Source organism: Numenius arquata, chromosome Z (genome assembly GCF_964106895.1).
Source record: "Numenius arquata chromosome Z, bNumArq3.hap1.1, whole genome shotgun sequence".
Lineage (NCBI taxonomy): Eukaryota > Metazoa > Chordata > Aves > Charadriiformes > Scolopacidae > Numenius > Numenius arquata.
Window position 1 is genome coordinate 18,952,877 of NC_133616.1, and position 22,160 is coordinate 18,975,036.

At 35.9% G+C, this 22,160-nt stretch overlaps 1 protein-coding gene across 1 annotated transcript in view; it reads left to right on the forward strand.

Moving 5' to 3' along the window:
- Positions 1–22,160, forward strand: part of NDUFS4 (NADH:ubiquinone oxidoreductase subunit S4) — a 51,200-nt gene that overhangs the window by 19,815 nt on the left and 9,225 nt on the right. The window contains exons 2-3 of the mRNA XM_074166483.1: positions 855–933; positions 20,139–20,311. Coding sequence (XP_074022584.1) covers positions 855–933; positions 20,139–20,311 — 252 coding nt within the window. The remainder of the gene's footprint in view (positions 1–854; positions 934–20,138; positions 20,312–22,160) is intronic.

Here is a 22,160-nt window from a genome sequence, read left to right on the forward strand (position 1 = left end):
TGTGAAGAACACTATTAGCTCAGAGAATTGGGCTTTTTGGCTTGTTTCACTTGCTGTTGTATTATTTTGCCAAAAAGGTGATTTGTACTCAAAGGGCCCAATCCTGACATTAATGACATAATGCAAATTAAGGGAAAAATTTTCTTCTTAACTCAGTGATGTGGCATTGGAAATCTGTACCTTACAAGTTTAGTAACTACTCAAGAAGATTAATCCTGTTTCTTGGAAATGCATAAGCTGACCTGTACTGATTTAGAAATGAAGCAAAATAGTTTTGAGCTTTGTCCAGTCGAAATCAGAAAATTTTGTTTGAATTATCAGATATGGGTTTGTTTTCTTGGTTTTTGAGGGGGTTTTTTTGGTTTTGCTTCTGTTCTTGTTTTGTTTGTTTGTTTGTTTGTTTTAAGTCTGTTAATATTCTGTTGTTAAAGTGTAGAGCTGGAGCTCTACCATTACAAATAGATTTAATTTTTTTTTCCTCTGGTGCCATCATTTTCAGGATCAGAGTTCCAGAATGCTTGCAGCAGCCTTATATTTTTCTCTCTGTTCGTGACAAAACAGCTACTGTACATTCATATAGAGCAGTACAGTCCTTGCCACTGGCAGTCTCTGTGACAGAGAGCCTGTAGGCTGACATAAAGTGCAGCCTGTTGTGAACTGCTAAGTGGGAGTCTGCCAAAAACTCAGCAGACAGAACTAATTGGGGAGAAAAAGGATTTTTGTGCCCTCATCTCTCCCTCTTCAATTTTTTTTACAAGACGGATATTGTTAAAGTAACTTGTTTATGTAAGATTTGTCTGCCTCTATTTTCTCATTGCATGAATCATTTTTTAACTTCAAGTCTTGCACCGCAGGTCACTGAGCACTTCCACATGGCGGCTGGCACAGGACCAAATTCGAGACACGCAACTCATCACAGTTGATGAAAAATTGGTAAGGGTTTTCTACTGCATACTGCTATGATACAGCCTTCAGGGTTATTTCTGCACAATAGGCATTCAGTATGGTATTCTGCGTTCTTCTAGGAAAGCTGTATAAATGTGAACTACAAAGGAACAGTACTTCACACATTTTTAGAAGGGGAACATTGGTAAAACATAAAAATGTGAAGGAAATATGGCATTCAAAGCGTTAAGCAATATAAAATGATGAGTACCTTGTTTATTATTATTGTATTATGGCCAAGGATTAGTATCAGCTGTAATTTATAACAAGTTTGTTCTTTTTGAAATCTGGATATGTCTTTGTGTAGTGAAACTATACAGAATTTACCAGCTTCCTGAAATTATCTTCATAGGGACCCATATTACTAAAGAAACTGTGTAAAGAAGCATCATGCAAAATTATTGTTACTATGCACATATAGTCTAGCTTTTGAATATGCATGAAGGTTAGATTACAACTGGGAACAAATGCATAACATTCTTCTGCTAATCAGTAGCAGATCAGAAATTTGGCAATCTTTTCTTGAAAGTTCTTCCATAATGTGTGGTCTGTTACTCTAGATGCAACCTGACACTTATGTTTACATTATTCAATAGTATAATTTTTGTAAGACTTCTGGGGGTAAATGCGTCACAGAAGAAGCATGCTTTTCATTGGTTTTCGTATCGCTTTTGAATCTTCATGGAAAAAAAATCCCATCATACATACTAGATAGTTCATATTGCATGTACTTTCTTGTATCCCTGAAGCTATATTAACTACTTAAGAAATATTTGGAATTTGTATTTATAAATTGAACATTTGTAATGATAACTGCAAGTTGAGACAGCAGAAGTTGAACAGGCTATTGTAAAAAACACATTTACTTTAACAACTCCAGGGCTTTTTTTTCTCTTGCTTTGTAATATAGATGCAGCAATAATAATTACTTACAGATTAAAAAAAACAATTCTTTTTTAAACGTTTTTCTGAATTTTTAAAAAGTAATGTAATTTTAGGTTTAAAAATCAGGGGAAACGTGAATACTGTGTTTTAGCAAACATGATTATCTTGCTAATCTAGTTGCATAGCTTGGGATTCAGGAAATTTCATTTAATGCACAAGAGTTTATGAGTCACTATGTAAATAAGATTTACCAAGTTAATACACCTACATTTCCCTAAACGAATTATGAATTGTGTCTGATTATTCTAGCACTGTTCTTTAATATATATTTTTTTAATCTAAATACAGTTTTTATGATGTCTGAATTTGTGGTATCACATTTCCCTATTGTGACCTCGAGTGATGGATACATCTGAAAGAAACTACAGTGTGAAGACAAACCCACAAAATACATACTCTTCTGTCTTCCATTTTGTATTTAAATGTACATTCTCCTAAGCTAAAGTTGTACATTACCCTGTCTAGCTATTAGAGTTTATACTTCCAGTTGAGTTAAAGTGATACTAATTTGAAATACAACTATTCTGTTCTCTTAGTGTAAATGAATTGTACGTGAAGTGGTTATATCTAATGTCATTTTCTGTCCTCAGCAAGTTGAAGACACTCATATCATAGTTGCTGGGGGTTTTTTTTGAGATCTTACAGTAACAGCCATTGAATAATTTAATTATGATACACATAATGTATCTAAATTATTATTTTATCCTCAGTTATTTCAAGTATTAGGTTAAACGTCAGACTGAAGAGTATTTTCCTACAATATTGCACATGTAGGTGCATATTTTAGGTGCACGAATCTTTTTTTTTCCCAGATTATTGTAGGCCCTGAAAAAAAAAGATAGAAAATTAGAATATTATTTTAAAATTTTCACTTGTGGATTTAGTTAAGTTTTTGGAAAGTTTCCAAAATGCCATAAAATATCCAATAATTGATGTTCTATTAATGGGCAAACATTTATATCCCATTAGGAAGGAAAATCTTCACAAAGAGGTTTGATGTGGTTTTCAACTCTTTCAGGATAAGAAGTAGTTCTCTAGACAGCAGTTAAACCTTATGGAAAAGTAGAGCACTGTATTAACTTATTTTAAGTTGCTGGAGTATATTTCCCAACTTTAAGTAGGATTAATTACAATCCATTAAAACTAATTTAACACATTACATTAATTTTCTGGTTTTTAAATAATGTTGCTAAGCATAGTAAAAACATTATTTCCATGCAAGTTGTAATTAAACTGTATTTTAGAAGTTGTTACTTTTAACTGCAAAAGATCCCTCCTCTTGTGTTACTGACAGATATATGCATCTTATTGTTAGAAGTCATTAAATCATATATTGATGGATTTATTGGCTTTGTCGTACTTTTTTTCCTTTTTTTTAAGCCAAGCATCACCTTATGGGTGGTTTTTATGTGGATATCAGAAAGAAGCAGCAAAAACAGGCAGAAAATGGGATATGGTTATCCTTGTTTGCCTTACTCCTGTTGTAATTTAGTTTGAAACTGACCTCTTCTGTGAGTTTATGTTTACAAGGCTAGTAGAGTAACACTGTGGTTATCAAAAACTTTTAACTGCATCTTGTAGTTGAATTAATCTATTTCCAGTGCTTTTGTAGACCTAGAATTCCTATGTGTATATGCTAGAAGTTGATCAACAGGGGTTCCTTTGAATTGTCTAGAGTCCCATTTGGTTCTGTAAGTACTAAAATGTTCCTTGTCTTGGGAAATACAAATGAAATAGAAGGGGGAAGAGCATCCTGACATTGAATTATTAAACAGTAGTTGGTTACCTTCTTACTGCAGCCCAGCATGTGTTGAATACAACAGAAAAATGAGTTCTAATGACATAGTAGAAAATACAGTAGTTTAGACCACATTCATTTTTCATATTAGAAAAAAGTGGGACTCTTAAACATAAAAGGAGTTAAATGCTCAGCTTATACAGAACACATCCAAGAAACGATACCTTTGTCTCAGTTACTAGCTGTTTTCAGTGAATATTGAATAAAATAACTTCTAATGAACAGTTAAATCTGAACAAAATAACATACAAAATGAACAAAGCTAAACAGAAATATACTTCTTGCATCACATTTTGAATCTCTGGCCACCAATTAGGTCATATTCCAAGAGTCTGGACAAATAGCTGTGTGAAAAGAGGTCTCTCAAGACCTTGCTTGCATTAGGAAATTTGGGCTATAGAGGACAAAGGCTGTCCGCAGCAAATCTCCCTCAGGTAATGTTCCAAATGATTTAACTGTTTGTGCGTGTAGAATAACATAGCTTCCATCACCATTATAAAAAGCTTCAGTGGTCTTGCCTAAAATGGGGGTTTGAACTGTTTTAAATTACTGCGATTTGTTTCAGGCATTCTAAGTAGGGTGCATCAATACTGTTTGTTGTATCTAAAAGTTGTCCTGTTCACCATGTGCGCTTTAAGCAGTCAATGCTGGTAACGCTGCATTGTGGATGTCTAGCCTGGACTTTCTACAGGTGAAGCACTTTTGTGAAAGTTACTGTCTGCAGTTGGAAGGTACCCCCAAATATTTGACAATAAAAGGACTTTTTTAGTGGTTCAATTATACTGATACTGAAAGAAAGTTTCAAAATTAGAACAACTGCTGGAAAATGTCCTTTGCATCTCTAAAGCAGAATATTCCACTGACACTGTATATGCTGTAGCTCAAAGCAAAAATTGTCCCAAGAGCAGTTGTAGGGTTTGGTCTCTGGGGAGACACTAGAAACATTGTGGAACTGTGGGTAAGGATCAGCTATTAGTTGCAGCCATCTCACAGATGTTTTTATTCTATGTCAGACAAAGATAAGACAGGGTGAGTTGCTACACAGTTAAGCATTCAAGAGCAGTGCTATCAAGTGCAATTGAAAGGGTACTAAAGTAGTTTTTGCAACATTTTGAGAATGTGTAGGGGCAGACTCTATTACAAGCATGACAGGCTAACTACAATGATGCCATTGACATTTCAGCTCCTGTCCTGGAATTGTTTTGTTTTGTCTATACTGTTAATTAACCTTTTTTTCAGTAATGGTTCAGAAGTCTCAGTACTGAACCACAGCAAAAGGCCAGCTTCCAACTGGTTGTAGACAAACTCTGCATGACTCAGTAAAGATAACTTGCAGATACCAAGTTGGGCACAGAAAATCTGAACTGCTTTTTGAGGATGAGCAGTTCATACTTTTCAGATGGTGTTCAAGAGGAGCAGCCTAGGCCAAGCGGATTAATAAATGGACTTACTGGATGATGGAAAGGCTGTGAATGTTGTCTACCTGGACTTTAGTAAAGCCTTTGGCAGCTTGGATCGGTGTACTCTTTGCTGGGTAAAAAGCTGTCTGGAGTGCCAAGCCCGAAGAGTTGTGGTGAATAGAGTTAAATCCAGTTGGTGACTGGTCACAAGTGGTGTTCCCCAGGGCTCAGTATTGGGGCCAGTTCTCTTTAATTCCTGAAGGTTTCCAGGGTCCTGCACTTGGGTCACAACAACTGAATGCAGCGCTACAGGCTTGGGGAAGAGTGGCTGGAGAGCTGCCCGGTGGAAAAGCACCTGGGGGTGCTGGTTGACAGCCGGCTGAACATGAGCCAGCAATGTGTCCAGGTGGCCAAGAAGCCCAGGAGCATCCTGGCTTATATCAGAGATAGTGGCCAGCAGGACTAGGGAAGTGATCATCCCCCGTACTTGGCACTGGTGAGGCTGCGTCTCGAGTACTGTGTTCAGTTTTGGGCCCGTCACTACAAGAAAGACATTGAGGTGCTGGAGCGAGTCCAGAGAAGGGCAACAAAGCTGGTGAAGAGTCCAGAGCACAAGTCTTATGAGGAGCAGCTGAGCGAACTGGGGCTGTTTAGCTTGGAGAGAAGGAGGTGGAGGGGAGACCTTATTGCTCCCTACAACCACCTGAAAGGAGGTTGTAGCGAGGTAGGGGTTGTTCTTTTCTCCCGGGTAACAAGTGAACAGGACAAGAGGAAGTAGGTTGGATATTAGGAAAGCTGCCTTCACCGAAAGAGTTATCAGGCATTGGACCAGGCTGCCCAGGGTGGCTGAGTCTCCATTCCTGGAGGTATTTAAAAGACATGGGATTTACTGAATTTCACTGAATTTCACTGAATTTTTTTTTTTTTAGAGTTGGAAGGGACCATATAGATCATCTAGTCCAACTCCCCTGCTGAAGCAGGATTGCTTAGAGAATGCTACTCAGGACTGCATCCAGGCGGGTCTTGAAAATCTCCAAAGAAGGGGACTCCACAACCTCCCTGGGCAGCCTGTTCCAGGGCTCTGTCACCCTCACCGTGAAGAAATTCTTTCTCATATTCGAGTGGAACCTCCTATGTTCCAACTTGTGCCCGTTGCCCCTTGTCCTGTCACTGGGAACCACTGAACAGAGTCTGGCTCCCTCCTCCTTCAACCCACCCTTGAGATACTTATAGGCATTTAGTGTCATGGTTTAGTGGTAGACTTGGCAGTATTAGGGTTATGATTGGACTGGATGATCCTGATGGTCTTTTCCAAATCAAATGATGTGATTCTAATAACTATTCTGAAATCTGTATCAAGAATCTTAGGAGCTTGGCTGTCCAGAGGTAGCAGTTAAGTGTCTGGTTTAAGTGTTAACTACTGGATATTCCCGGAGTAGCAGTGTATTAATAGGATTCTCAGAATATGAACCTCTTCAGCAAAAAAGTTTGCAGAAACACTGCAGTCCATTATTTCTAGAAGACTGCATTATTAGCAAACATCACACGGTGTTTGCAGGATTGAGTCATGGTTTGTTCACCTTCATCCAAATCCCAACTTTGGCTAGGTTTAGAAATTAGTGAAATTGTATAATCTGTGTTTGATTAGAGAAGCATAGACTTTACTATAATAAACACTGGTAATACTGCAGCTCAAAGTAAAATACACAAACAAGTGAAAAATAGCCTGGAATAATGAAACTTCTTCAAATCTCAATCTGCTAGTCTACAGTGCTGTGAAACAAAGGACAGAACAGATCAAGCTTTAACATGCTTCTTAAAGTGTGATCATTGCTAGCAGCCTTTCCCAAGAACTGAGAGTATATAATCTACTTTACTCTGAAAACCAAAGCAGTAATGTGTCATGAAATTACGTGCGAGACAGTGTGACATTACATTTGAAGACTGTGTATAGGAGCTGTTTTTGCAGCTTTGGTGAAGAGAAACACTTGGCAAAGTATGCATTTATTAAAGACAGGCTTACTAGATTTCCTTTTCTTGAAACTACTATTCAGCCAAGAATTCTCCAAGCATTACCACTGTGTTAGATAATAAGGATATAGTGCATGCTCTGTGTTTTGGTTTTTCAAAATGCTGTTAACCCCTTGTGAGTTATTCCTTGAGGGTGACTTCAAGCTGTTCCTAAAGTAACTTAATGGGATAAAAGAATTTAGAATAATCTTTTCTTCATTTCATCCAGTCGAGCTGCAGTATTTATTCAACTGGTTACCATAAAGGATTCAGTTCAGGACAGCATTTCTCTTTAGATGAAGAATGTAACTTAGAAATTTTTGTGTGCCTTATATGTATGGCTCTGTGAGAGGCAGTTGTCATATTCAAAGGGTACATGGTACCAGGATGGAAATCTGGGGGTGGTTCAAAGTTACCCATTCCTTTCACCTAGCTCCAAATTTCTCTCTTGTAGGTTGTGTTCCTTCTGTTTACTTTTTTCTCTCAATGAAATCAGCAGCTTGCATTTTGCTTAAGAATAATGAAAAAAAAAAAAAAAACCCAAACCTATTTTGTAAAATAGAGCTCTTTGCTTTGCAGTTCTGTTTTGAGAAACAGTTTCTAGCTGTGGCCAAAATGGCCTTTTTTCATATAAATGGCCTGTGGTTCAGGGAAGTGCTTTCTTCCATCACAGTTGTGTCAAGTAAGGAGACAACCAGCTTATTTGAACTGTGTTGTACTTGGGATTCAAGATAAAAGTTATTTGCTGAGGGTTTATAAAAGATTTAATACATTGTGTCTTGTCCTCTTGTTTTACTTCGTAGGCAATACTTAGTATTTGGTTTGCATTTGGTCATCCGCAGTTGTGATGTTTGACACTTGAGTGATACTAGTTTCCAGTGCAAAAGGTGCTTAAGGTATAAAACCACATTTTAGAATTATTTCAAAATTAAATGCATTTTTTCACTAAAAGTGAAATATTCAAATGAGAAGACTGCTTGCAGTAAAAATATGTTTGCATCTACTTTAATAAAAAGTCTAATTTAAGAGTGGACCTACATAGAGTTAAATACTTAAAAGTCTTTACTTTTTGTGGTTACCGATAGTTTATTTGTGAATCTATATTTTTGCTGAAAAATATAACGTATTAAAAAGTTATTTTTCTATTTCTTTTTTTCTTATTTCTTTTTTCCCAGTGAAGGTTCAGAAATACTGCTCTGAGGAGGAGAAAACTGTCTTGGCTAACTTTGTCAAGCAGCTAATGTGAAATTTAATATTTTAAGGTTTTAATGATTTTGGGGAGGGTGATAATCCTTTTTGTTTCATCTACACTACGCTGTTCTGCCAGAGCACATATTTATTTCTAAACAGTGATTTTTTTGTTTTTAATTTAAATAATTTGGTAATTTCTTCTTTATAGTTTTGGCTGGTAGTTGCATTTGGTCTTAAATACAGTACAAGCTCAGGTGTAAGTGTGTGTGTAGTTACCTGATTGTCTAGCTATGTGCACATTTTCAGTACTGCAAATTCACTATATTTTGCTGTTTGGCAGTAAAGTCCCCCTTCAGTTGGAATATCCTAGCTCAGTTCACCCTATACTGCTTGCTACAACTTGTTTTTGTAAGCAGTTGTAGTTTGATGAAGCTTGCGGAGGTTTAGAAAACCTGGTTGGCTGGATACTGATAAAGAGCTTTCTGCAAGAATGTCTGCAGGCAGCAAGTTACTACTCATGATAAAGAAGCTTTCTGTAACTCTGACAAGTAAAGAAATTGCCATCACCTTAGTAGTCTTTTAAGAGCAATAAATATTGCTGTATTACTAAATTTCAAGTTGAGATAATTTTGCTTTTCAGTTTAGAAAACTACACATTCTTGTGGGTAGGCCAGAACTCTCTATAAAGGAATATATAGTTGTATCAATGAGAGCAATTGCATTCTCATCCCATACTTAGGTTTATTTTTGGGGTAAAGGATTTGGATTTCTTTGTCTGGGAGCGTTTTTTTTTTTGGTGCATGGTAGTGCTATCTCTGCTGGGTATTGTAAGGAGGAGTGTCTGAGATTGAGATTACACAACCTTCTAACATCTCGAGTGTCTGTTTTGTCTGGGCTTCCTTCGTGCAGCATTCTTGGGCAAAAATTTCAAGGCTTTAGTCTGGAGCACTGGGTCAAAGAATATGCCTCTTTGAAGGGTGTGCAGGCAATTTTTTTTGTTTCATTATATAGTATTTCATTTTTTATCGAAGAATACTGGTTTTGAAGAGCTTGCTGTGGTGGCTGCTTAGAACAAATTAAAGGAGTATCATTGTGCCATGTTTAGTTTGTCTGGCTTCCAAAGGGTTATTCAACGTGCAAATACGTGTTTGCTTTTGTAAGTCTAAATGTGCAAGCAGTGTTTCTAATCTGCTAGAAAGAATGAAAGTAAGCCATCAACAGTCTAGTAATCAACGGAAGTAAGAGATAACTTCATTTTTGGAGCTGTTTTGTTTAGTATTTTGCTTTATAAAGACTAGATAGTTTTTCATGTTCTCATAAAACAATACCATTATCTGAACCTTTTCTAGAACACCTAAGTTCATATCCACTGTTATGAAATATTTGTGTAGATCACATGAATTCTTCTTGTCCTGTCAGAAGCAATGAATAAACAATACTTTGTAGAGTGCTTCCTTTTCTGTTCGATCAAATGCAAACCTTTCTGCATTTTTGTAGTATATAAGTTGTAGACTTAAGACACAAATCCTAGTATAACTAACAAAGTTCTGTATACAGACTTGAAAGGATTTCTAGTCATGAAGTTCTAGCTGAATAGTTTTATCAAGTCAGAAAGGAAAAGCTGTCCTTGTCTGGAAAGCCTAGTAATCCTATGAGAATCCTTGAATGTCTTGGTCATGCTGCAAGAGAGCTTGGTGCTTCTTCAGTACTACCTCTTTCTACTCAGAATATCAATGATGAAATGGAATCAGAGGCTCTTCAAGTTCTTGATAGCTTGTTTGTGAGGTATCTTGGAACTACTTTTGTGGCTGCTTTCTCAAATTAGGAACACTAACCTGTGTTAAGTGGGATACAGGCCACGGAGAGAGCATCTGATGTTCAGATCCTGAGTTTTTATATGCAATGTAGTTCTTGTGTTGTAAAGCATGCGCATTAGGGAAACTGCTCAATCTCTTATGTATCTTTTGGCATAGCCAGTTCTATTCACTCCATGAAGCCCATTGGCTTATGTTTAGTGCGAAAGAAAATCTTTGCTTGACAGGGAAATAACTTTTATGCTATTACCTGTTAGCTTGAAAACTGGATTAACAAGTGAGAAGAAGCTGAGCTGTAAGGAATTTCTACAAAATGTTGATAAGACATACCAAATACAGTATTTTTTAAAGATGTTCTAATTATGTTGCAAATATTTTTAAAAAATTAAGACTGTGGTGGATAATCCTGATTACAAAGATCCAAAGAAGTGGAGAGTTTTTCCTTACAGATTCATTATATAGGTGTGCACATATATTCATGTATAAAAATAATTTTAAAAAAGGTATTTTTCTATATAGGCCAATATTATCATCATAAATCATACATTTTAAAGTTTTCACTGAGTTGCATGTTAACCAGACAGAAGCTTTTTTAAAATTAAAATTGTAGTCTGCATTAGTATTTTGTATTTTATTTTTCTGTTTTGTATTTTTTCTTAGGACCACATTTTTTGTTGCCATGTCTGCTCCATTTGAAAACATTCTTGGGTCAACTGATTCTGGTTTTCTGATAAGTCATAAGTTGAATGTCTTCTTCTGTAGTGTCTGTTTCCAATACAAATTCTTACTTTTGTGTCACTGTTTAGTAAACACAATTGTACATTTTACTATCCTCTGATTGTTTTTTTTTCCCCACAGTAATAGAAAACTGAAAGGAAAGATGTAGTGTATCAAGTTGAATTACTGTATTTAATTGGGGACAGATTTCTCTTTATTGTATGAGAAAGTATAAGACCATGATTTCTGTCCTATAAATTACCTTAAAGGCCAGACACATAAAGAGCAAAGCATAAATTACAGGGACAGACTTCTAGACAGAACAAGCTAAAAACAGTTTATGAACATTCTAGTTATGATTCAGCTTTTTAGAGAGAGAGATTGTAGAAAGCTTCCGTTTTAACTAACTATATAGATAAATTTAAAGAAACCCGTTTTGGCAAGTGGTAGTAAGCTGTGTATTTTATTGATGGTGTTGAAACAGTTGAACCCCCATCAACGCTTCCCATCCCCATCAGGGAATAATGACCATGTTACTGTTAGAAAAAGAGCCTAAAATACATTTAAGGCTTAAAAGCTGTATGCACTAATTAACAAAATACAGTGGACATTTAAGCTGTTAATAGCCACAACATCCCTGATGCATAGACCTTCAGTATGCTAACGCTGCATAACAGTTCTCTATTGTGCATCTCTTTAACGAGGGTAACTGTGTCAGTTCTTTTCTTGCTTCACTACCTGCTGTGTATGGAAATTATGTACACTATTTAGCACTTGCTTTCAACTTTTAAAGTCCATGCATATTACATAGAAGCATTATATCTTGCATTAGGGTAAGGGACAGCTTTTAACAGGTCTGGCTTCCTTCTAATTTCTTAAATGCAACTTTTCTTCTAAAAAGCGTGCACCAACAGGGATTTTGCTCTAAATTTGCATTTCTTGTTTGGGGATTTGCTTCAGTTTTTCTCCCCTGTGTCTCACACCACTTGTTGCTGTGTGGCAAAGATCGGTTACAGAAATCACTTTCTTTATAAAGGAGATGTAGAGAACAGAGAACATGCATCACAATGAAGGCAGGCATTGGTTTACATGAACTCAGGATTTCTTGATATTGTTCTTAGTAGCACACTATGCACTAGTGTGACAGTATTGTCAAGTTAAACTTTAAAACACTACTTTTTCCTTTTTTTTTAATAAACAAAAGCCTAAATAGTTTGTTAAATTTTAACCCTTAATGGTTGTATGGGTTAAATGTTGTTCCACAGCTACTATTAAATAGGGAATTAATAGGTAGTTGGGAGGTAAAAGGAAAAGAACATCAGAATGCATGGTAATGAAATTTTTAAAAACCTAAAATCCTGTTCTTTGCTTGTTAAAACTGAATCAGTTAAAACTGAATCCACGATGGATATTTCATATACTGTAGTGGTAATCTTTCTTATGACTTCCTCATAGGAAATTTTACTAGACCTACTGGGTCTTAAGACTTTGCCATACATCCAAATTTGAACTCAACAGCTCTGACCTTAGGATATTTGCTATCAAGATTAGAGTATGAATTGGCCAAGGTGTTCCTGCTTTACAACCGCAGTTGCACTGCTCATGTGTAAGTAGTGTCTCAGCTCACTGCTGGGCTCTGAATGTCATGCTCCCTTGGGTCTTCTGCAGCTGGAACTGGTAAGGCAGCCCTCAAAAGGCTGAAGATGGTGAAACAAGTTGTGCCGATATTTGGGAAGTCTATCTGGGCCTAATTTGGAAAATTTCTTAATGGGTGCTTTAAAGGAAGCTTTGTAGTGTTTTCAAATGGGCATAAAGCAGGCCAGAGCTGTTAATTTTCTTGTTCCAAACAAAACTCCTGAAGAACAGTAACTTTATAAAATTCATTTTAGTCATATGCTTATGATTTATTTTGTAAGTATAGGTACATTTTAATGAAAGTTAAAAATAAGGTCTTTACTAAAATGGCATCAGAAACACACCAAAAATACAGACGTTTTTGCAAATGTGTAAGTGTAGCCTGAATTTTGGCTCCCACTGAAGGTGTGAGAGACCCCACCCTGAGCTGCTGGTTGGGGCTTTGGGGTCTCCATGATAAAAACTACATTTTATAAATTGTAAGAGTCATCTTTAGTGAAAAATTCACCAAGATATTCTTGAAATACTGTGTGTAGCTTTGCAAGACAGTCTGCTGTGACTTACGCTAGGAGTATAGCATAAACAATCAGAACTGCAGAGTGAATAAATGTTGTTTGAAAGAGACAGTTCAGTTCATCACTGAACTACAAGTGAACTACAATATACTATTTATTTAATAGTATATACAAAATTGAACTTAACAGGGGAATCAGTACAAAGATGTCTATTCTAGGTGGACTCAGCTGGTAGTACTTCTGTCTTCTTTCTTTTAAGGCTTCTTCCTGCCTTCTTTTTTTTTTTTTCCAACTGAGAACAGTTGGTAGTAAAGCAGTAGAATGTTGCCATAACTGTAAATTATTCTAAGAGGAATCAGATTTGGGGTTTTTTTTCTAAATGCAGGTTAACTAAGACTGCCTCTCATTTTATTTGACAGTTTACAGTCTAAAAACTTTGCTGTAGTCTTATTCTTAACTAATTGATTTAGAATTGTGAAGTTCTTGTAGAATGCTTGAAAGTTGTCTGCTGTAGAAAAATCTGTATTTTTAAATGCCTCACAGGTAATAAAAAAAACCCATCCACTTGTGTGTGTGGAAGAAAAAGATTTGCTTATACATGGGAATGTATTCCCTGCCCAGGGAAGTGGTTGAGGCACCATCCCTGGAGGTATTCAAAAGACCTTAGTGCTTAGTGACATGGTTTAGTGATGGGGTTTTTTGTTGGATTTTTTTGGGGGGTTGTTTTGTTGTTTTTTTTTTATCAGAGTTAGGTTGATAGTTGGACTAGATAATCTTAAAGGTCCCTTCCAACCTAGACAATTCTATGATTCTGTGCTTTGAATGAGTTCTCTCTAAATTTTGCTGTGTTACAAGAAAAAGTAGTTTACAAGATTTGCTGTAAGTAATTCAGAATTTTTTTCGACTTTGAGATAAGCATGCTTTTTAAAATTTCCCAAATTTGAAGAATGTCATGACCACACTGAAGTCTCTGATGACTACTAGTAGCAACATCAGTCTACTTTTATGAAATACATTCTTCTCCCCTGACTGCTCCGTTTAATATGATGAATAACTATCCTCCATTTAATAATGATTTTCTTAATTTCAGTTGTATGGAGGAACTGTAAAGTGTAATCCCAGGTATTTGATTCCTCACCTCTTTAATTTCATGGTATTTACCCAGACACCATTTACAAAAACTAAGACATACTGTTACAGGAAAAAACCCCAACACATTAATAATAATTAAATAATCATTTTGTCTTGCTCTTTGATTCTTTCTTGGCAGAAAAACTACACTGAGTATGAAATAGCTGTCTGTGCTGAAAGGGGGACTTAGGTATTTCAAATGTTTCATTTTTAAATTTCTAAAATGTTGTTTACCTGTCTGCCAAGAATACAGGCTGAATGATAGTTATTTTTTGTATGTTTGTCAAGAAAAATGCCCCTTTGTTTTGAGGCTTGTCAGGGCACTGAGAGGTGCAAAATCTGAGATTTTTGGGTTTTAATTTTTAGCATTATGGTTTAAACTAACAAAAGCACAAATCGTCAGTGAGCCTTTGTGCAGTGGGACAACAGGGAAGTTCTCAAGGAGACTTTGCGACAGCAGCGAATGCTTAGCCATCGTGGCTGTTGAGAGTAGCATCCCCTCAGCTGTGAAATGCAAACTGATGAATAGCGTTTGCTGAAGCTAACTGCGCTTGCGAATGTTGGACTGTTTTGGATGCTGACACTTCCTTTGCATAATGGCAGTCAGTAGTCTAAAAAATATTATAATGGACTTAGGTTGATTGCAGTAATGTGACAATTTCTGCTTCCGTTAGAGCCGCTTTTCAGCATATCCTTTTCTCCATATCCAGTTTCTCTTTAGTGTTTTCTGCAAAACTGCCTATGGAAAGAGACTTTCTTTAAACAGAGCTTTCATGGAATTATTATTATTATTGAATCCTGTTTGCTGTTTGCAAATGTTCAGTTTTCTTTTTTAAAGTAAGCTTCTTTCACTGCTTTTCTCAAGTTCTTTATTAATCGTTCCGCAGGATGTTTGGATGGCAGGACATGTTATGGGTAACACCATGTTGTTCACAGATTACTGTGATAATTCAAAATGGTTGTGAAGCCTGAAAGAAAACTGTATTCTGTGTGATACAGAGTTTCCTAAGGGCAAATACGCTTTTTTCCCCCCCTTGTTATGTCTGTAGCTGTTAGATAAATGTCGACTGACCACATTTAGTTTATTCTGCTCCATTTTTCCACTTTGATTTGCATAGTAGATTCTGTTCTTTTACATTTATTTCAAAAATACTGTATTGAAGTGTAGAAACGTAAATGTTCTCATCCTGACGTGCAGCCTAAGCAGCTGAGCACACTAAATAAAAAGCTCCTTTCACAGCAGCTATTTTTTGGATATTACGCAAGATGTTCTGTGCTTTGATATAACAGCTCCTAAAGAAAATGTATTGCAACATGAATTTATAGCAAAACTTTATGTACTTAGTCTGGTAAAACACATTGGGGGTGGGGAAGAGAGCAAGCTGTTGTAAACTCCTATAAAGTAAAGAAAACTTCTACTTTCCCTCTTTTCTAACAAGTGTAAACTATTGAGGTTAAGTAGGTGGGGCAACCGGAAGTAATTACTAAGGCCAGTGGCATTTTTGTGGTTTAATAAAGGCAGAAGCTAATTATTCAGTTTTTATTTAAGTGAAATGATGCCAAAAAGGAGGTTCCTGCAGAGCAGCTGCACTCCTTCAGTGTTACCCTAATTTACCACAGACACAACTGTCACAAACAGAACTTTTAAACTTGATATATAGCCACGAAAGTAAGGAGCCCTTTGTCTGGAGTGCATGCAGAAGAACTCCTTTATACAAATCAACCGGCAGATGACGGACAATGATGAAAATTTGATTCTTTGAAGTCATAATGGTCATTGAAATGTGTGAAATTCTGGTATTGAAAAGAGAGCGGCTAGCAAGACTCTAAATCCTGGGTGGTTGCTGGAAGCTTGCTGGGAGGTTTTTCTGTGTTTTGACATCAACTTCCCATTGCTTGTTCCCTGTTTCCTTTATTGAAAAAAAAAAAAATAGAGGGGGGTGCTAAACAGTAGATAGTTGATAGTGGTTATGTACAGTTTTTATCTATGTGTGGAAAGAAATGTCATAGGAGAAAGATGACACCTTTATGCACACCTGACCCACCCATTCAAAAACACTTGTTTTCAGAGATACTTTGAACCATTTTGTCTCTTTCCCTTGAATTATAGATTTCCATTTCTTGTCTGCTTTGGAATTTGTGCTATTAGTGGAGTACTTAAAAGAAGGAATTCTCATTTCCTTTAAAAGTTATCTTCATGCCGAATACTGCTTTCATTGACACTGCCTCTGTGAACCAGTTTTTCTCCCTGCTGTATAGCACATCTATCGTTTCTTATTGCTCTTTCCAGAACAGCTTTACCAGGCTTCCCGTAATGACAAGTGTTCTTAAATAGTGTAAATTATAATAAAGACAAAACCTCCTCTTCATTTGTAAGGATTTGATGTGATTTCTGCTATTTAAAAAAGTGTTTTCTCTCTGAGCTTACTCAGAAGAAGAGCCAAAATGCCTTAAAATGAGTATGTTAATTTTTTTGAATTACAAATAATTCAGAGATTGCTATTTAAAAACCTCACCTCTATATATATCAAGAAAAACAATGTCAGAATGCACATTTTTTATATAACAGGATGTGTTAAAAAATTGAAGCAGGGCTGTTAATTTTTAGTAAAGCAAACCTATACAGTTCAAATCTCAAGTCTTTTATGTTGTCACCTTACTATTTAGAATTTTGAATGCCGAACACCTCACTAGTATTTTAATATGCTAATATAGCAAAATTCAGTAAGGAACACTTAAAGAGAGATAGTAATGTGAAACCAGCTGTCAAAAACATCTTTGTTTTGGAAAGTTGGTTCACAGGTAGTTTCAATGAGAACTTGAACTCAGAACAAAGCACTGAAGACACAGTAAAGGGTTCAACCCAGTGCAGCATAGTTCTTTTCAAGTATTATATTGTTTTAATGGCATCTTGGAGCGGGAGCTTTAGCCCATTGAAATGTCGCTTAAAGGACAGGTTCTTCTGTCACTAGCTGGAGCTGTGTGGATGAAATGATCACAATAGAGTGTTGTAATGCATTTTAAAAGTGTGAGAAATCAGTTTGTCTAGACTAAGAGTGCGCCTACAGGGAATAGGAATTTTAGAGCTTCTGTGCTCTTTAGGTGTCAAGTATGTGATAGATGCCAAGCCTTTTTATTCCATATCTTTGGCAACAGCTCAGCTATGCTACAGTACCTTACATGTCTACAGCAAGCAAAAACAGTGATTTTATGTCAGGACAACTTGGGCTTCAGAAACCAGAAACTCATTGTCCTAACAACTGTCTGTTCAATTGCCAGCTTTAAAATGGGGAAGATATCAATAAACAATTGCTAGATTCCCAGAAGGCATGGAAACTTTAGCTATAATGAATCAAAGTCTGAAGAGCTAGCAACACCATGTAGATATTTTAGTTTCAGAAAGTAGACAGGTTTTAGTTTTCACCTTGAAAAGATTTTTATGGGATGAATCCTTTATTATTAGTGAAATAACTTTGATTTGGAGCCAGCTGAGTGCCCAAAAAAACATGACTCAAAGGGACTTACGGTTTGTCTGGGGTTTTGGTTTTATTTTCATCCAGATGAACAAGTCTAGGCATTTCTTTACTACAATTACCTCATAAATACAGCATTTTTTCATTTTTAATACTCTTTTTAGATTGTATTCTGTACGCTCTAATGTGTAGTATTTTTATGATTCTCTGGTGTGAAGGCTTCAAAAGAGGAAATTGTGTATGCCTATGTTATTTAACATAGTATCCTATTTTAATAATTCCAGATAATTCTGAAGTAATTCAAAGTCCTCTAAATCTGAAGCGTAAAATTCATAATGGACATATCAGTTGCTGAGAATAATAATAGTTTAAAAAAATTGTAATTTTGAGCTATTTTGGAGCTTGCATATTTGGAGATATTTGATGATAACAAACCCAGAATTTTTGCATGTAGCAGATTATTTCAGAGGGGGGAAAGAATTTTTTGGTGAATATTCTTACATTTTATCAATAGACATGCTTGCTAAATACAGAAATAAAGGCTGATTTAGTAGCCTGTTCCTATAAACAGGCAGGCTGAAACATTGAAACCCCACCAAACTTTACTGCAGGTAAAAACCCCTTTTTCTTAAACAAAGTACTTTGCCAATTCAAATAAGAAAACTTTAAGCTATTTCCTTCTAAAACTGTGGTTTAAGCTTCAGCAATCAGAAATGCCAGTCTGTCAGGCGGTGTTTAACATATGTGTTGCAACATTCCAGTGGCTGGTAGTGTTTCTTTTTCATATCACTGCTAGACTCATATTAAAAATAAACATTACTTGGTCCTAATGAAAGCTTTTATAATGGAATTGTTAAGATATTTTGACAGTTTCTTTTGGTAGTCTGGGTAGAAATGTCAGAAGTTGGAAATTAGTGTGTATGCTTGTTTATTTCCCCTGCTGTTCTAATTTCAAATACAAGTCAAATGCTTTAAACTTGCTCCCTTGTGTAGTTTGAGGGACTGATCTCCCAAAATTTATTTTGTGAAGTAAAATGAAAAATGAGACTTGCCTCATTTCAAAGGATGATCTGGTGACAGCACCAGGAGCTTTAAAGTTTGCCACAAAACAAAATCCCATAAAATTAGTAGCTACAGACATGTAAAGCCACAGTGTTTTATTTAAACTTGTTTGCCTTTTAATTCAAGTCATAGCAGTACTGGGGAGACGAGTTCAATATGCCCAATGTCTTGCTGCACTTTTTTGGGCTTTTACCAGTTTACTACTTGTTCCTGAAGAGAAGAGAGGAGGGGAGGGCAGGGAGGGAGACCAAGAAGCTCCCACTGGCCTTTTAAGTATGTAAGGAACAGGAGTAGTTTAGCATCCTTAGAGATGGATTTGATGTTTGAGTTCACTCTTTAGTCTACTAGGGTGAACTGACAGGTTAATTTTATGTAATTACTGTTTAGTTTTTAGCGAGAAAGTTCACTTTGATAGTATCAGATGCTGCTGAGGGTAATTTTTCACAGCAATTCTTGTGAGGTTTTTCCTTACCTTATTCATTGTCAGTTAATATTTTTAGGCTGTTATTGTGATCCTCCAATTTTTATCTTTGTTAAGTTCATTTGTGGAGGGCTCACAAGCCAAGCCTGGGTAGAGGAGGGCATCCTGCTACTGACTGTATACAACATTACAAGACTTCTTTTTTCTTTGAAAATTGGAATTTCCTGAATCCTTTTGTCTTTCACAAAACTACCGAAGAGTGTTACCAGTATTAAATGTTCCTGTCTTGATCTTGAACATCAACAGAAAAATTGACTCTCAAAAGCTGATATTCATAGCTTTAAACAAGGTGAGCGGGTTGACTTTATGTAGTAACTAATGATTAGAGAAATAAGAGAGCTGAATTCTGGTACCTGCTCTGCAGTCTCAAACAGTTAATAGATTATTGTGCGAAAGATAACCTCCTGCTTCTTCCTACATGCTAAGCATAGCTTCTTGAGTCAGCGTGGATGTGGGTGCCTCGATTATATAGAGACTTAAGCCCCATTGGAAGCACTTGCATGGTAGCACATAACTGGCTGGCTAGGATTTTGAATAGTCCTGTTCTTACAAAGTTTAGGCTCCTAAAGATGGTGTAAAATTCAGGATTTGTCAATGTTTCAGTCTGTGCTCTAATATTTTAAGGGAGAAAGAAAAGTTTATACATTCCCACATATGCTTTAGCTGATGCAAGTTGGAGCAGTCCTGACTCTGCAGCTGTGGTCAGAGAATGGGAGGGAATGTCCTGTCCCTCCTCTGGCCGTAGCAGTTGTGGAGCTGGGAGATGAGCAGGTTCAGCTAAGTGATTCATGCAAAAAATCTAATTCAGCCAGAGAAAGCAGGATGATAGCAGCCCCACCATGTATCAGCTTCACTTATATACAACTGGACTCTTAACATACTTTTCTGCAATTTTTTTTCTTTTTTTGTAACTTAAAAAATAAAAATAAAGCATGACATTATGTAAAAAGCATAAGCAGTATTATTTTATAAGCCTTTTATGTGAACCCTCTTTTAACAAATTCCATTGTGTTTTTCATAGGATATTACTGCTTTAACTGGTGTTCCAGATGAGCACATCAAAACCAGAAAAGTTCACATTTTTGTTCCAGCACGTAATGCAATGCAGGCAGGAGTTAACAATACAAAGAAATGGAAGATGGAATTTGATAACAGGGAGCGGTGGGAGAACCCTTTAATGGGCTGGGCATCTACGTGAGTAGTTATTTCTTTTGCTGTTAATAGTCATGTAAATTTTTAAGTTTGAAATATGCTTTCTACCTGTAAATCTGCTTTTGTTTTAACAGTACTTATAGTAAGTAATTCGGTTTGTTAGTTGTATGAATAGTGATCTGTTATGTTTAAAAACAGATTTTAGCTCACAACATCATCTGGAAGGGTTTGAAAAAACTGTTTAACAACCAGAAATCTCAATGATTACATTTGTGGTGATGTTACCAGATGGCAGCATTAGGAAGATAAGAATATTAGTTACCTAAGCAGTAAATCCTTCTCAGCTTGCGGTTGCATCTTCTAAATTTGGTTAAACATAAGATAACAATACTTAGCTTCTGGATTTTTATTTTTTTTATGAAGTTTTATAAATATCCTGAAGATCTGAAATAAGGAGCCATAACTAATTTAAAATAACCCAAACCTATTTAAAATATTACACTGTTCCAATGTTGCTAATATTAGGAGTAAAAACTCTTAAATATGCCAAAAGCCAGAAAATAACTAATCTTAGCTAAATATGCTGTAATTTGGAGATGTAACTATAACTTGGATGCAGCTAATTTTTAATTCTTCTTTCCATATGTAAATATACCATCTTCATTTTACAGTGTGATTAGAATTCCTCTAAACCGTGAGGACTATAATAGCATTCTCATGACAATACTGTAATTTTGATTTAAAACTGCCTTGTTTGAGGCATATTCAGAAAAGTTAATTATTCTATGTAAACAAAAATCAGCCTCTAGAGATTATTTTCCAACAGAAAGGATAACAATATGTATTGAAAATGCCTGGCTGCCATCATATTAGCATTTACGATGAAATAGCAAAAATTCTATGAAAAAACCTTTAAAAACTTAAATATGAAATAATTTGAGGATGCATTTTTTGAGATTTATTAACATTCGAAGTATGATCACAGAATTTTTTTTCCTTTTCTACTTATTTATACAATAAATGTATCCAGAAATATTAATTCAAAATTAGTCTGAAATCAAGTCTTCCTGTTATGTTGGTTTCCCATAAAAAATTGAGGAGGTTCACAACCTGTAACATCTCTGTTGTACTGGTATTGCAAAGCGTTAGGGAAGCCATGCTCAACTATTGTTAGTCGAAGAAAAAATACTGAGTATGAATTAAAACCTTAATTGTGTCAAACTAGTCTGTTAAAATATCTGTTTTAAAATTTTAAGCCTGTATATAACAATGACCTCATCTTAGACATGTTCTGGTGTTTTTCACCATTTCATCTTAAGCGTATTTAAATCGCTGTTTCAGAGGATAAGATTTCAATGATTAAATACATGTATGCCTTAGGTGACTCAACTACTGCAAGTAGCTGCTACATTTAGCAAGTAATGACCAGGTTGTTTCATGGGACCTAAATTAATTAAGTGATAGACTGTTAACTAGCAGTACACCTTTCTCTCCTGTCATGTGTGCCCCCCAAGTGTCTAGCCACTAAAGTGTGGTCTATTTATACCACTGCACGTAGGCAGATGCCAATAACACCTGCTTTACTTCAGGTTTAATTTAACTGTTCTTTTAATCCCCCTTTGCTTTTCAGCTGACTTTAACCTCCCCAGACAAATTATTTTCTGGGTGGGATTTTGCATGATCTCAGCCAAAACAATGGCTTTTAACCTTTCTAACAGTTACAACCATTTGTGCAAAATAAACCACCTAGAAAGATGAGCCATGGTATTAAAGGCTTACCTGCATGTTAAAATGTCCTAGAGTGAGTTTATTGGGGGAATTTAAAAAGGAATGGCTGTTTTGAATGAATGCATCTCTGCATGCGTTTTTATTTTGGGGTGGGGAAAGGAAT